At 41.9% G+C, this 16,791-nt stretch overlaps 1 protein-coding gene across 5 annotated transcripts in view; it reads left to right on the forward strand.

The window, feature by feature from the left end:
* NRP1 (neuropilin 1) overlaps positions 1-16,791 on the forward strand; it is a 145,885-nt gene that overhangs the window by 93,236 nt on the left and 35,858 nt on the right. For all 5 annotated transcript variants that reach the window (XM_081558730.1, XM_081558731.1, XM_081558734.1 and 2 more), the window contains exons 7-8: positions 7,873-8,028; positions 11,782-11,926. In XM_081558730.1, coding sequence (XP_081414856.1) covers positions 7,873-8,028; positions 11,782-11,926 — 301 coding nt within the window. The remainder of the gene's footprint in view (positions 1-7,872; positions 8,029-11,781; positions 11,927-16,791) is intronic.

Below are 16,791 nucleotides of genomic sequence, written 5' to 3' on the forward strand. Positions count from 1 at the left end.
CCCATCTGAAGGTGAACATGGTGCTGCAGTAAGGAATCTTCTTCACTTTAAGGAGAAACAGTTCTCAGGTTGGTGTTTATCTAAAAAAATATAAAACAATCTTTCCCAAAGTCTAGGCATTCAATCAGCCTTTCTCCTTAACTCTGCATAGCAGTTTCCAATTGTCTTTGATGCTGATCACTTGTATCCTAAGGTCTATAGGAACAATGAGTTCATACAATCTCATTCTCTCCTCCTTTGTTATCAAAATACACTGCCTCCTGACCTCCCGATTTTGCAGACTTAGTGGGTAACTGAGGAATTCTAATGGAAGACTTGTCTGATTTTTCTGAACACAATTATGTCTGTTCTAGAAAGTATAGAAGGGGGAAATGAACCCTCAGATTTTGCAAGGAGTGTGTGAAGACACACACCTCCCATATTTGTCTTAAATAAGTGTCATCTGTGAAGCTGAGCATGTTCAGGCATGGGTGTCATAGTCCTGTGCCGTGCTCTCCTCAAGATCTTTGAAATGCTGTATCTGACACTCTGAGGAGATGTGGACCCGCCTGGCTGTCCCCTCCCAGGGCAGCATCCTCCTTTTCACACTCCATCTTCGTGGTTTCCATGTGGGAGTGATTTGAGTAGCTGGGTTCTGGAAATGTCTCTAGTGGGGACCCTGGAGTATTAACCTGTCATATCAAGTCCCTTTCCTTTCCTCCTACCATGCCCCTTGTCAGTTCTAACAGCTACAGAAGCTCCTACTCTTCAAACAGAACCAGATGGAGCTCCGGTTCCAAGTACATATCAGAATTCAAATTTTCTTTTTTATGTATTTTTTTTTTCTGTGTTTTGGTTGTATCACACAGCATGTAAGATCTTAGTTCCCCGACCAGGGATTGTACCCATGCCCCCTACCGTGGAAGCACAGTGTCTTAACCACTGGACTGCCAAGGAAGTCTCCCCAAATATTTCTTTTTTAATTCATTGCTTCTGGTTTCTGCAAATATATGTATATATATGTATATATATATGTGAGAATGAAAGGATATGCCAGCGTACAGAGGCAGTGGAGCGCCCACCAGCATGATCTCTTTTATCAGCCAAAGGAGATGGAGGTGAGCCCTTGTTTGGGGACTTCATTTCTCTTGGCCTTTCCTTGTTGTTCTTTTGTGGTATGCACAGTAATATCAGGGAAGCCAGCCTTTAGGCTGCATCTGAGCTGTGCAGCCTTAACTAGTGTTATTCTAGCTGGTTGACTCAAGTCTTTGGAGAGGAAAATTCATCCGTCCATCACTTGGGATTGTTTTCCTACCAACACTGGTTTTGTTGCAACCAGTAGTTTATTTCCACCCAGCAAAATGCTTTCCTTTCTGGGAAAAAAACTAATTCAAGCAATTAAGATGAGAAAAGAAAATCGGTGAGGTTCTTCCTGCATTGCACTTTTCTTGCTCTTGGATATTTGTATTCTTTACCAGAATTTTAAAATGTTTTCTCATTATCTTTTGCTAAAAATGATCCATCACCACCATCTTGGTTTTCAACAGCATAAGTGAGTCATTTGCAAAATTTGGCTTTCCAGTAGTCAAGGTAAATGTTTGATGGAGTCAAAGTAATCATAAATGGTTTTAGATTCTCCATAATTATGCAAAAATATTTAATTTCCAGAAAGATTAACTGCAAGATTTAATTTTTGTTACTAAGAAATTCTAAATTACCTTTTGATAATTGTGGTTTTGAAGATAAGAGCTGAGGCAGAACATGGGTGTGCTGGTAACAAGAGCATGGGCCACCAATCTGATCTGGAGTGAGAGATTTATCTGGATCAGTCGCTATCATGTGTGTGACCCTGAACAAGGAACTCATATACTTTGTTTCTCAGTTTCTTTGTCCACAAAACCTTCCTTGTATGACTGTTGAGAGCTGAGGAGATAATGCATGTAAGTTTAACCCTTAATAAAATTCCTGACAGGCTTCCCCAGTGGCTCAGCAGTAAAGAAACCGCCTGCAATGCAGAAGACGCAGGAGACCCGGGTTTGATCACTGGGTTGGAAAGATCCCCTGGAGGAGGGAACAGCCACCCACTCCAGTATTCTTGCCTGGAGAATCCCATGGACAGAAGAGCCTGGCAGGCTGCAGTCCATAGGGTCGAAAAGAGTCGAACATGACTGAAGCAACTGAGGACAGAGGACAAAGATGCCTGACACATAAGAGTTGCCCTATAAATTTTCCATTAATAATGGTAATTTTAGTCATCAGCGTTTTTTTTCCCTATGTAACACAGTAATCGTGAAAAAATACATAAAGAAAGAATCGTGTCACCAATGGTAAAACGATTGTATTCCTATTCGTAACTGTAAAAGTCCAAGGCCCCAAGTCAAGGATCATGGTGATCAGGTGCTGTGAGTTAAACTCCAAGATCCTGGAACAGCATCCATGTTCAGATGCTCAGGCATTATCAGAAAGCATGTGTGTTATCTGAGGAAATGAGACAATTGCTTAAAAATATTTTCTTTAGCTTGTAGTGTCTAGTGATGAATTAAACAGCTCTTTGAGTCATCGGAGATGCTCTAAAAAGAACCCAACACACTCCACCTCCCCTCATCAAAAAAAGTATTTTTCCTGTTTTTAATCAGACTTCCATTCTTTGTCCTTTATTTTTTCAGGCTCTCGTACCGACCTGTCTTGGGAATGTTAAAAACCGGGAAACACTCCCTTGCCAATGCTCGCGCAATGGACAGTATTTTATTGAGCAAGACAGATTTTCATTTTAGAAATGAGGCTTTCTACATTCCGATGTTACCCGTAGCTGGTTATGTATTTTTGTAGGAAGCAACGCTATTGGTTGCATGGCTGGGAGGCTGCATGCTGGTGTTTGACCAGCAGTTTGCAGAGGTTTGCACGATGATTTACTGCATGATGCTAAAAACGTGCCCTCTGTCGTCAAGTGATTCCCAGTAAAATGTGTCTCTCTCCTGACTTCTTTTTATCTGGGGAATGTGTTTCCTGTCATTACTAAGACAATGCTATGGCCATAAAGTGCATGTGGGTTAATACCTGCAGACATCTTACAAGGAAGAGGGAGTTAGGGTGGGGAGTTCACCCACAGGAGCTGTAGGACACCATCCTCCCCCCTCCCAAAAGGGGATGAGGATGGCTGTTTTCTTTTACTAGTTCACTTCTCCCCACCCAGAATAAAAGGGGGGTTTTCCTCCACTGTGTCTAGCTGTGTTTTCTCTTTGAATGGGGAGCACAGTGAAAAGAAGATGTGGGTGTAGACATTCTCCCAGCAGTGTTAGACTTTTATATTTATATTGGAAACAGGATGTCATACTGGGTCACTTCTGCTAATGGTGATAAGCTAACTCAGAGTGGCCACTCGAACTCCAAAGGAGTTTGGGAAACTTCTGTCAAATCGCCTACAGACCAGCAGATAAATACCAGATGTTTATGTTTGTCACACACACACGGAGTGAGACTTTCCACGATTCTGGTGAAGGCATTTGATGTGCAGCTCTTGCTACACCCCCCCATCATCACATCCCCTCAACATCACCCTTCATGTTAAACAGAAGTACATCAAACTCAGATGTGAAATCACACCCATCTTCCAATTAAAAATAAAGCAGCTGTGAAACAATGGCATTCTTTTAAAATAAGACAACGGTGATGGGAACAGGGCTGATTGGATTTAGGGAAAGCAGGTTAATTATGGTTATTGTATGTCTAAATTTTTACAGAAAGAAAGGAAATATTGTTTAGGACGATGAACCCTCCAAAACACAGAGGGTTGCCATTATATAGAACTTCTGGGGGTTGTGTCTTTGTCTTTTCAGCTGCCTGTCTTGGGTTACCAATCTTGTCTGTTAGACTGTGAGGTTGGGGAGAGCTAATCAGAATTCAGAAAGCTAACCCACCAGGAGGATGGCCAGATTTTGAGTAGTGTTCATGATGACTGCTTATTTTGGCTTCCAAATGAGCAGAGAACAATACTCTTTAGAGATCAATCCATTTCTTGACAAATAATATCTATAGGGATGAGAAACATGCTAGGTTGTTTAGTGATGTTATTTCATTCATTCATTTCCTTCCCCTTGCCTCTGCCCTTCCCATTCCTCCTTTTCTCTAGAACATTCTCTCCCTTTTTTTGTCCACTTGTAAGTTCCTACCATTCATCCTTCAATAGGTATCTTAGACATGGAAGTCAACTGTGAGATGTCTCCAACTCCCTAGCTCCCTTCCTCCATGCACTGGCCCATCCTTTAATCTTGTTTGTGTCTGCCATTCTTGGTTCTCTTTGTATCTTAATCACTTAATACAGAACTTAGTGGAAAGTTGATACTAAGTGTTCACTGGATAAATGTCAATCAAGGGGAGTAGAAATGTTCACAGGCAGCATACTGATTAAACAGATGATGCTGCAACCAGGCTCTGGAATACCATGAAGCCATTGAAACTAATGGTATAGAAAAATATTTTTGCCATGGAAATATATCCATAAAACTGAACAAAAAGCAGGTTATCAAACGTAGAGGTAATATGACCTTGTATTGGGATGACCAAAAAGTTTTTTTGGTTAAAAATCCAAACGAACGTTTTGACCAACCCAATAATAACAAAACATATACACAACAGTCACATATATTTTGCATAAGAAAAAAAAAACCTCTGGAAAACTACTTTCAGTGGTTATTTTCTATTGGTGGTCTTATGGAGATTGCAATTTCTTCATTAGTCTCTTCTGTATCTTAGGAATTTTTAATAGACATCTATCACTTTTCTAGATAGAAAAACAGATACCCTTAAATCTTAAAGGTCTGGATGCAAGTATAGGAAAAATACAATATATTGACTTGAGAGATAGAGACCTGAGCTTTGTACTAAACATCCTGGGATTAGAAATGACTTATTCTGCCCACCAGGCGAAAAAGAGGAATCAATCATGTGTGGTCAAAGAAAAGAGGAAATGTCCTTTTAAGTCAAGAAAACTTTATACGTGAAGGTGCAAAGGCAGAAAAGGCATATCTTTTAGGAAGAATAAATACTTGATGTGGCTGGAAGATGCATTGAAGGGAGGTGGATGTAGCAGGTAAGACTGAAAAGGTAAATCTCAAACTTCCCTGGTGGTCTAATGGTTAAGACGCCACACTTCCAATGCAGAGGGTGCAGGTTCAACTACCATCACACATGCTGTGCAGCACAGCCATAAAAAATAAAACGGTAGATCAAAGCAACGTCATGATTAGCGGAGAATCTGGCTTCAACCCTGAGAAAGGTGTAAACACCCAGGTGTTAAGTCCTTCTGGGTCTCCCTACAGTTACCTGCAGAGTGAGCAGTGGTGCTTCTGAGGCTGACAGTTATCTATCTCCGCCGCCCTCCCCCCCCCAAGACTCTCTCAGGCACTGACAGTCGCTTTTAGGGCATTCCACAAAGGTCCTCAGGGAAAAAGGATTTAAGAGAAGCTCATGGTGTTGCAAGTGAGAGTTTCCAGTACTGGGCTGTGTCTTGTTAGAGTTCTGGGTACAATTCAGTTTTAATTGCAATGGTTCAAGTCCCAGCTATTATTATTTGGTGAGGTTGTCATTCATCCTTTCTAAACCCAGTGGCAGTAATGTTAGAAAGGAAAATGAAATTTCAAGTATCTCAGTGCAGTAAGAGAATCTGCAGAGTTTGAAAGCATAGCAGGAAACCTCATGCAATTACAAGGGGAGGTTGTGAATGCATTTCATTGCTGTTGAGAAAAGAAATTATCTTTTCTTCTTTATGAGTGATTCATGCACATGCTTTGGGGCCTTTCGATTTGGGACTTTGGACATTTCTTGCGTTGGGCATCCGGTTAATTCCAGTCAATGGATCCTTCCTATAAAGTTGGTTGTTTCTAGAGCTAGGATTCTTCTAGTTGACCACCAGTTAACTTATCTTATCCTAAGGACAACATTTTAAAAATAGGAAAAGGACAACCAGAGCATGAAGCTCTAGAGCTCTTTCTAATCAGCCTAAGCTGCATATGCACTCTCGGGAAGTTAATCATTTCCAAACCGAAGAGCCATCTGTAGGTTTGACTGAGTTTGTTTGCACAGCTCTGCTTCGCGGTCCCTTGAAAGTCCAGGTTTTAAGCACTCTTCAGATTGAAGTGGATTGGGTATTGGGTATGAGGGTGTGACTCAGTGGACAGTTAGTAAAGCCCTAAGTGTTCTGAGAGCATTTGAAAACAGTTGAAATTGTTCAGTGCAGCCATGTCTAGAGTAGCCATTAACTTTCAAGTTGCAGCATTAAGAAATTAGTGAGTTTTTGCAGCAACCTAAGATCATCTGATTATTTGTTCAGAAGAGAGTTAGATTTAGGGTTGCCAGATCACATCCAGAAAAGAACACCCAGTAAAATTTTAACTTCAAGTAAGCAATGAACCTGTTGTTAGAATGTCCCAAATACTGCATGAGCTGTATTTATTTTAAAAACATTTACTGTTCATCTGAAATTCAGATTTCACTGAATTCTGGTAAACGGGGGCTGCCTCCCATTTTTGAAATGTGTACACAAATTCATACAAAGTGTTAGAGTTCACTTTTGAAAAAATGCAAATTTCAGTTAGCAAGTTTAGGCACTTAATAAAAATATGTTGGATAAGTACTTATTTGTTAAATTGAGATTTAGACCATATCTACCATTATCATCTTAAAATATGTATTTTTATTAAAGGCTTGCTCCTTTTTTCTTTTAAACCTGGTGAAAGCATTTCGAGCCTGGACTTTACATCTTTAAAATCAGGATAATGAAATAAAGATTGTTTTACACTGAATAGTATCCCCTTCCTTTTTAGATGAAATCTCCTATTGTTGAATTGTGCGCCTTCAAGTTGGCTTCTCTGTGGAGGGGCTGTTGCTGTTTTTGGTCTTGGTTCAGTTTTGAAGGAATTGGCAACATGTTGATTTAACTGCTCCAAGGGCCTTCAGGAAAAAGCAATTCGGGGAAGACAATAGCCATTCTTCAGGAGACAGGTTGTACATAAAATGGAAATTGTTTAGGTGTTTATGGCCCATGGGCACTGGAGGGTTAATTAAAATATTGTTTCCTGAGAATTGGGTTGTCATATAGCAACTGGAAAGCAGGATACAGAAGTTGCATTTGGGGAAGGGTGGATTTAGGGTTTGGGGGGGTTGTTTTTGTCACCATTTTCAGGGGAAACAGGCTCGTACTACTGAGTATACTGTTGAAATATCTTGTTAGTGTTAATCAGTCGTAACATGCAGTTACTTTTTGAGAACATAATGAAATATTTTGCCAAATATTTGTGCTTCATTTCTTTAAATCTCTGTATTATAAAGAAATACAATCTGGCCATTCCAGATTACAAATGTATGGCCCATTTCCCAAAGCACAGCACACACAAGGGTTTTCAGCGTCAGGATGGTTCCAGTCCACATCCTGTTTAGAAGGAGGGGGAGGATGCTGCAGAGCAATGGGAAATGGGATCGTGTTAGACTCAAGTTCTAGTCCAGGCTTCTCCATAACCAGGATGTGAGCTTATCTTGTTTCTCTTGGTTTTCTGTTTGTAAAATGACATTTATTAATGTGCTGTTTAGAAAGTATCATTAATCTCTTAGAAAATACAGTTATATGATATTGGACCTGGTTTTCTCTTTTGTCCCAAGGATCAAGCACTCTTGGTTGCTGGTTGCAAGGATGAGAAAGTTCTCTCCCTGGCAGTTGCCAGCTAGGGCAGTTGCTGTCTTACCATATCAGAGGCTTTCTTGGGGCTGTTGGTACTGATGGAATTAGAGTCTATTGACCCCAGGTGGAGGAAGACTACATCGTGGTACCCACAGGAAAAGATGCTCCACGTTACAGAAGTATCAGGATGGGCAACTGATCAGGTTTATATTGTCTTGCAGGTAGACCTGGGCCTTCTGCGCTTTGTCACTGCTGTCGGGACACAGGGAGCCATTTCAAAGGAAACCAGGAAGAAATACTACGTCAAAACTTACAGAATAGACATTAGCTCCAACGGGGACGACTGGATCACCATTAAAGAAGGAAATAAACCTGTTGTAAGTTTGCCTCCTCCTCCTCCACTAATTCAGTCTTTGAAATGGATGATCAATTTTTAATTGTTTGTTTGGGAGCTTGCTGTCTGGCCTGGCTTATTTTTGAATTGATTTAAAATGAAAAGTGCAATTAGAAGTTTAAATCTGACCAAGGGGTCTCATGTTCCCAGATCCAGAAGCCAAAAGGAAATTATACGGATGTTTCCAAGAAAAGTCAATACCAGCCAAATTAAGTCAGATTCAAGAATCGCTTTAAACCTCCCACGGGGACATGGACTATGCATAGGATAAACACCGTCCCCTTAGAACCCTTGGAGTTGTTTTGTTTTGTCTTTCTCCCTGTGTTTCCTCATTCTCTTTCATAGATTAATTCTTTCTTCCTCTCTGTAATGGGCTGGTTTTAGAAGACTCCTTTTCATCTACCCTCTGCGCCTCACAAACTAATTTACAAGTGTGTTTGGCTGCTTCTGTGCAAATGAACAGAACTAAAGGTGTTCTCTCAGATCCCATGAACTACACGCCACCTCCTCACTGCTTTTTGTTGAGGAGGCCACACCATGCCCTGTCCCCCAGGCGCTCTGTCCTGAATTATTTGGAGCTGAGATGTATTTCTCAGCCTGCTGTTTATTTGAAGTTATGCTTGCTCTGATTTACTCATCAAGAGATTACTGAGAGCTCATGCTTGCCATTTCCCCAAAATTAAAAGCTTGCCCTGGAGGCTGAGTGAAACATGCAGAATTGATGAGAATGGTAGCAAAGATCCAGGTAATTTGGAATTCTGGGTTCCAGAAGAGACCAATTAACATGTCCTTGTCTCTCTTTGGAGCATATATGGGCTTAAATGTCTCCTTCTGGGTCTGGGACTGAGAAAAGCCTCCTTGGTGTGAAGTGAGAGGGCTATTAATACCCTTTGAGGGACTTCCCTGGTGGTCCAGTGGTTAAGACTCCGAGGTTCCAATGCAGAGGGCACAGGTTCGATCCCTGGTTGGGGAAATAAGATCCCACGTGCCCGAAAAAAAGAAAGAAAAAACTACCCTTTGATTAGCTGCAAAGCTACCAGTCTCACTTAGGGCAGGCAGGAAGGCCGCAGCCATAGAGATGCAGCCGTTTGTGGGAGGAAAGTTCTGTGGACCGGCCAGCTCAAGGCCACTGTCCTGCCCTAGACGACATGGAGCAGATCCTCCCTCTTGGGAGAAAAATCCCTCACAGTCACTATTGGTACAGATCCACTGAGTAAATTTTGACCCTGAGTGTCATGGCTTGTTTTTGTTTTGGAGTCATTGTTTTGAAGGCCTGCTTTAGTTTCAAACAAATGAAAAAACACTAATGCCAAGGACACACCAACAAACAGAAGAACCCGGAGAGAGTGGGGAGGGCTGACTCAGCTTTCAGGCCATCTCTTTAATCCGTGAGCGTTCTTTATCCAAGACCCCTCCTCAGCCGTGGCCCACAGTTGTCCACACGTGGGTGTGGAGAGCACACTGGGGCCGTGGGGGCGTCTGACGTGGACACAGCTCACAATCAGTGTCACCTTGGCACACAGAGGGGCTTCCAGAGTAGGAGGCAGAAAGAATAAAAGGTCAGGAAAGACCAGGTGTGTGTCTGAGCCCTTTCACGGAACCTGAATGAAATCCCCACCACCCAGAGTCCAGCTCTTGTTGCCTTGCTCTGTACTTTGGGGTCTTTCGGCATGCCCCTTCCCCGCCTTTCCTTGGGGAGAGCTGGCCATACGTACCTCAGCAACAGTGGCCTTTGACCACCAGATCCAGCAGCCCTTTTTGTTGGTGGCATGTGTGTTCTCACCTGGTTTTCAGGAAACATGAAATGTCCTCAGGGTGAGCCAGCCTGTGGTCCCTCCCTGAAGTGGACCCCCCTGGCCCTTGGAACACTGGTTTGGGAAACTCTGCCCCTTCAGGCAGGTCCCCATTATTCATCAGGACACAAAAACGCATTCACACAGATTGTTGCCCAGAGAGATTTCCTGAAGTAGGACAGAAATCTGAAGGCCATCACGGGGCTTCCCTGGTGGTCCAGTGGTTAAGAATCCACCTTCCGATGCAGGAGACATGGGTTCAATCCCTGATCCGGGAACTAAGATCCCATGTGCCACAGAGCAACTAAGCCCAGGCACCACAACTACTGAGCCCACACACTGCAGTTACTGAAGCCCGTGGGCCCCAGAGCCGGTGCTCCAAAACGGGAGAAGCCCCCGCCAGGAGAAGCCCATGCACGGCAACTAGAGAAAAGCCCGCACAGCAACGAAGACCCAGCACAGCCAAAAGTAATAAGTAAATAAATATCTGTTTAAAAAAGTAAATAAATAAAGGCCATCACAGGCTGGGATAAATTCCGACACTACATTGTCTCCAGAGAGGGATCTGGCTAACATCCGACTTAGGAAAACGTTTGACCGCCTCCCATGGAGCAGGGCTCTTAGGCTAAATGCAGTAAGAACTTCAGCCCGACTGACCCATAAGCTTCTTCTCCGGGGGGATGGTGGTCCTCCTCCGCAGACTCACCAGGGGGTCTCTATGCCTCTGATGGCCCCCGTGGTGCTCTAGCTACACAGGCCTGTGTCTGAGATACGGTACTTTTTACACAGCTGTCTCCACTGTGAGCTGGGGTACAATCCAGGGACGAGGAGGCTTTCAGTCCCACCTGAGACAGGTCGAGTGTCAGAGGGCTCCACGTGGCAGACAACGCCTGCTCCTCAGAGATGTCGCCAGAGAACACTGTGTGGCATCGTGCCCAGGCCGAGCGGCCCCCACGGATACTTGTGGGAAACCAGTTTGTGACTGGCACTCATTACACTGCAGCTACATGCCTCATCTTTCTTAGAAGAAAATGACTCATTTTTAAAACTAGAAACAGAAGCCCTGGGAAAACTGATTCTCCATTACATATAATGTATAACTCAGTTTTAATCTTGACCACCGACACATAATTTTACCAACCCCCCCCCCCCAAAATTAGAGTCATTCATTAATGTCAGGGATAAGATCGTCCATCAAGAAATGGAGTTCAAAGGGAGGAAGCTCCTTGACCTAGGGCTGAACATAACCTAGAATTTTCAAATAGCCAGATCGTGCATTGAACTCAAAAAGCACTCCTTTGGGAAATTCCTGGGAAAGTAAAACAGTGAAAGTTCCCATGAAATGTCTACCATATCCTATAAGTTCTTCTGATAATGTTAATCATTTTCCCACTTTTTTAGATAATTGCACATATTCTTTAACAAATGCTATCCTTATAATAATACTTTTACAGGCTCCATCCTCTCAGAAAATTGAATAGATTAGGACAGCATTCTATATGGTTTCCCTGGTGGCTCAGCGGTAAAGAATCCACCTGCAATGCAGGAGATGTGGGTTCGATCCCTGGGTCAGGAAGATCCCCTGGAGGAGGAAATGGCTACGCACTCCAGTATTCTTACCTGGGAAATCCCAATGAACAGAGGAGCTTGGTGGGCTATAGTCCATGGGGTTGCAAAGAGTCGGACACAACTTAGGAAATAAAACACAAAAATTCTCTCGGAAAACTGAATAGATGATTAGGACAACATTCTATCTTAGACATGGTTCTTTCTGATTGCCATCATTTGGAAAAATAACATGACAAGTTATCAACACCACCTCAACCATGGTAAACAATGAAGAGATTGTAAACAATTTGACAAGCACTTGTGAAAACATATTTTTGCATTTGTTTTTAATCTGAAATGTCTGTTATTAAAGGGCCCTTTCTTTTTCCATCTAGATCTTTCAGGGAAACACCAACCCCACAGATGTCGTGATTGGAGTTTTTCCCAAACCCCTGATCACTCGATTTGTCCGAATCAAACCTGTGACCTGGGAAACTGGCATCTCTATGAGATTTGAAGTCTATGGCTGCAAGATAACAGGTAAGATGGAAGATCACCTGGTTTTCATCTGTGTCAACTTTTAAATATAGGGAGAGTAATTTGATATAAATGGGGTTGGTCATTTTCATTTGATAATTAAGAGCATATGCTTTGGATTTAGACAAAAGTGAGTTCAGATCCTACTTGTACTACTTACTCACTGGCTTATTTCTTGGGGAAGTTTACTACCTTTCAAAGCCTTAGTTATCTCACCTGGAAAACAGGCATCATGGTGTACACCACTCAGGGTTGTTGTGATAATGAATTAGCTCGTGAATATGAAGCCCTTACACAGGCTGGCATGTGGTGGGTATTTACAAGTGGTGTCTTTCCACTAGGCAGGTTCCAGGAAGACAAATACCTTCCCTTTCATCCTCCATCTCCTGGTTACTCCGTACTGACTGTTACTTAGTAGGTTTACAATAAATAACTGTTGCTCAAAATGTTCTTCATTTGCTTTGTCTTTTTTTATTGGAGTATAATTGCTTTACAGTGTTGTATTAGTTTCTGCTACAACAAAGTTAATCAGCTATATGTATACATATATCCCCTCCCACCTGACCCTCCTTCTCACCTACCCCCATCCCACCCTGTAGGCCATCACAGAGCACTGAGCTGAGCTCCCTGTACTGTACAACAGCTTCCCACGAGCTATCTGTTTTACACGTAGTGTATACGTGTCTTTTTAATCTTGAAGCCTAGAGGTGACCTCATTAGCAACAGTTCAGAAGGAGTTTAATTTATGGAGTTAATTTATTCTCCTTTTACTCACTAACTGCCCTAATGACTTTCTCTTAGGTTTTGGCTCAATACATGTCTATTTTTCATTGAATGCATATACTAACGTCAATATTAGAAATCGATTTGTCAATATTTCTTGTTTTGCAGTTTGTTTCTTCTGACATTAACAGGACTTTAAGAGTCTCTTTTAAATTTGGAACAAAGTAGGTTATATCCACTTGAGAGGTGAAGATGAGGTTCTGGGCAATTAAGTGGCTAAAGAGGTAGGCAGGTCAGGATGGAGCAGGAAGTAAAAGAAGGATCCAGTTAGTCTCACTGTGTTTCTATGGCAACCAGTACTGCTCTTACTCATCCTGCACATCCACTCTGTCTTCTGAAGTAAATAGCAGTCATATTTCAAATACCTTTCCATGTAAGTAAGTAAACTACAAATTTTTCATTAAAAAAAGTACAATGTAACCTCCATAGAATGCAAAAAAATTTCAAAAACAGAATCAGTAACTGATTCACTACAAAGTAATTAAAAGTGAACAACGTTTAAAGTCTGTCAGCTATCTTTCATGTGATGTAGTATACATATTGAGAGCATTTAATTTCTCATTCCATGAACACCAACACCATTGTTTTTATTTTTATCCTCTTTAGTACAATTATTTTTAGAGAAGGAAAGTACTGACTTCTGAAGGGAAAAAAAATCACCTGGGCAATTTTCCATGAAATTACAAGCAATTTGAAGAAAGCTAACTAAGGAGAAAAAAAAAATTACATTTGTTTACAGTACAACCCATTTTGGAAAGTAAAAACTGACATTTGATCTCTTCCCCAAGTTTTATTTATTTCCATCCTAGAGACAGACTTGTTTATTGTTTTAGAATCTAAATATTTAGAAAGTTCAAGGCCTTGGAGCAGGCATTGGGTGGAGAGAGGTTTGGAGGGAGAAAAGGGGCAGTGTAGGGTTAGATATAACATTGGCTTTATTATTGATCAGCAGATACAGGAGAGAAGGTTCTAGGTCATTTTCAGGGCATTACAAATGTGAGTGACTACCTATAAATTAACAGAAACAAGGCCATTTGAGGGCAGGGTGGAAATTTCTGTCCCACTCCTCCCGCCTATTCTCATGTCACTGTACCGAAAAAAAAAGGTAAACTTCATAACTGCATTAGTGTGAATTCTGAATTTCTGGCTCTCCTTTTAATTAAATAAAATACTTGTTTAAGCTTGAATTGCTCTTTCTCATTTTCACAAGGATTTTCCTGAGAGATAATTCTAGGAGCATGAGTCTTTATATATAAACAAGGGAAACTATTGGATTTTTAAAAACAGTCAAATGGCCTAGTTATTTAAGCAAACATAGATGTCTGTAGGGCTTCTGTGGTAGCTCGGCTGGTAAAGAATCTGTCTGCAACGCAGGAGACCCTAGTTTGATTCCTGGGTCGGGAAGATCCCCTGGAGAAAGGGATAGGTTACCCACTCCAGTATTCATTGGCTTCCCTGTTGATTCAGACGTTCAAGAATCTGCCTGCAGTGCAGGAGACCTGAGTTCGATCCCTGGGTTGGGAAGATGCCCCGGAGGAGGACATGGCAACTCACTCCAGTATTCTTGCCTGGAGAATCCCCCTGGACAGAGGAGGTTGGCGGGCCATGGGGTCACAAAAAGTCGGACATGACTGAGTGACTTAGCACAGCACAGATGTCTGAAATACCACATTTTAATATTTTCACATTTTATTTGTTCTGTTTTACAATTATTTTAAGTAGCTCTTTCTTTTTTCAAATTACATACTGCCACTCTTTTAATCATGACCCATAATATGTTTTGGATACTTTCTCTCTAATAAGACAACTACTACCTCCAAATAACTGATCAAGGCAGGTTTTTAGAGAGGCCAGCCTGTCATAACGATGGTCACACAAACAGAAGGTGTATAGACATATCCAAGCTTCACTCCAGGCTGTCCACTTAGTGACTAAGTGACCATGGACAAGACTCATGGTCCCTCTGATCTCCATCTCCTTCTCACTAAGATTAACTTAATTCAGCTGTAATAAGATTAAGTGAAAGGATGCTTATAACACCTGGCTTAGAATAAGTGCTCACTAAACAGTACCTAGTATATTAAACAGTGCATGGTGCTCAATCAGTTGAACCTGCAACAGGCCCCAGCAAACAGAACCTCTAATGAGACAATGATATAAGTGTTTGCTCAGTGTTACCAGAGGAGATAATTTTCATCTTTTAGAGGTCATGGTCCCCTCAGTGGAGACTGATAGAAAAAACACAAGACTGCAGGGTTCCTGTGGGTCTGGAAGCTCCATGAAAGCAGGTGTCATGTTTGTCTTCTTTTCCATTGTGTCCTGTGTGCCTGGAACATAATACACTGGACACACTTATTTTTTTTCAAGTGAATGAGCAAATTAATGAATTGCAGCTTTGTCCATGTTTTCCTACAAACAAGTGACTGGATTGCACAATTTGACCCTCTCCTCTAGAGTAGGCAAGCCCCAACTCAATCTGGATTTAAAGAAAAAAAAAAAAACATTGAACTAAAAATTACCATGAGAATACATCACTTGAAAGTCTCCAGAGCTCCCAAGTTCTAACCCAATTTTTCTGTTCAGAAATTATTTGCTAGAAACATAGCAACAATGGGTCACCATGTAGAGAGATAAGGAAAACAGAATTGGAGCAAGTCATCCTGCTTTGTAGGTGACTGACAGAGGAGCATTTGCATTATTTTGACAAGGCAGGCTTCATCATTTTGGAAGAGAAACTGGTGAAGATGCCCTTGCTGTCTGAGAACACACTGCAGACCATGTGGACTTTTTCATTTACCAGAAGTTAATTAACTGGGTCTTCTGCACAGGTCAGTGCGTGCCTGTGTTGAGCAGAGTTTGCAAGGATGATCTGGAGCCTTCCAACATCCATAGGTACCTTCTGAGTCATCAGGGAAGATTAAATTATGCTTATTCAGGTTCACCCATCAAATGCAGTCATTGTCTTCTCATTCCTTGAAAACCGGTTAACTAAGTATTTGATTTACCAGTATTTCTGTTTTCCCGTTAAATCTAAGTTCAGAGATTTTATTGTAAAATAATATCAGTGAAGATTGCCACTGCCAGAGGGGAAAGGAGGTGGAGGTATGTGAAATAGGTGAATAGAATTAAGTGGTACAAACTTCCAGATAAGGCCACAGGGATGTACTGCACAGGATAAGGAATATGGTCAATAGTATTGTAAAAACATTGTATGGGGACAGATGGTTACTAGACTTACAGTGGTAATCATCTCATAATATATGCAAATATCAACTCACTGTGGAGTACACCTGAAACTAATGTAATGTGTATCAATTGTGTTTCAATTCAAAAAGAACCACCTAATTCCCCATCACAGAACTCACTTCCCCCTCCCATCTAGGATTGGTTTTAAGCTTTCTAAACAAGGTTGCCAAGTGAAATCCAGACTGTCCAGTTCAATTTAATGGAGATAAATGACAAAGAATTTTTTAGTGTAAGTATGTTCCCCATTCAGTATTTGGGACAAACTGGCTTCCAAGTGGAAGCTCAGCCATAAAGAATCCACCTGCAATGCTGGAGATGTGAGTTCAATCCCTGGGTCGGGAAGATCCCCTGGAGAAGGAAATGGCAACCCACTCCAGTATTCTTGCCTGGAAAATCTCATGGATAGAGGAGCCTGGCGGGCTACAGTCCATGGGGTCGCAAGAGTCTCGCACAACGTAGCGGCTAAACCACCACCACCACCATACTGAAAAATTATTTGTTGTCATTTGAAATTTGAATTTAGTTTGGCACCCTGTTTCCGGGTTGCAGTTTAGATTATTGGTTCGCTAAATCTGGCAACACTGTTTCCAAAGGATGTGAGATGGAGCCAGGCATAACCAAGGCACACTGAACCAGCCTGCTGCAGATGAACAGAGCTAGAACCTAGCATCTCCTTCAAACCTTGAATTGTTAGTGGAATCTTCCTCCTAACCGTGGCTAAAAGTGAGTCACTGGTTTTGAGTCAAAGGCAAGTCAGGGTGCCTCTTCCTTGGTCTTGGATGAGGCCATCTGACTCCAGGACGGCTGTGTTGGCCGATGCAGGCTGCCCTCAGGAGGCT

This window comes from Giraffa tippelskirchi, chromosome 13 (assembly GCF_054371585.1).
Source record: "Giraffa tippelskirchi isolate mGirTip1 chromosome 13, T2T-mGirTip1v1.2.pri, whole genome shotgun sequence".
NCBI classification, from domain to species: Eukaryota; Metazoa; Chordata; class Mammalia; order Artiodactyla; family Giraffidae; genus Giraffa; species Giraffa tippelskirchi.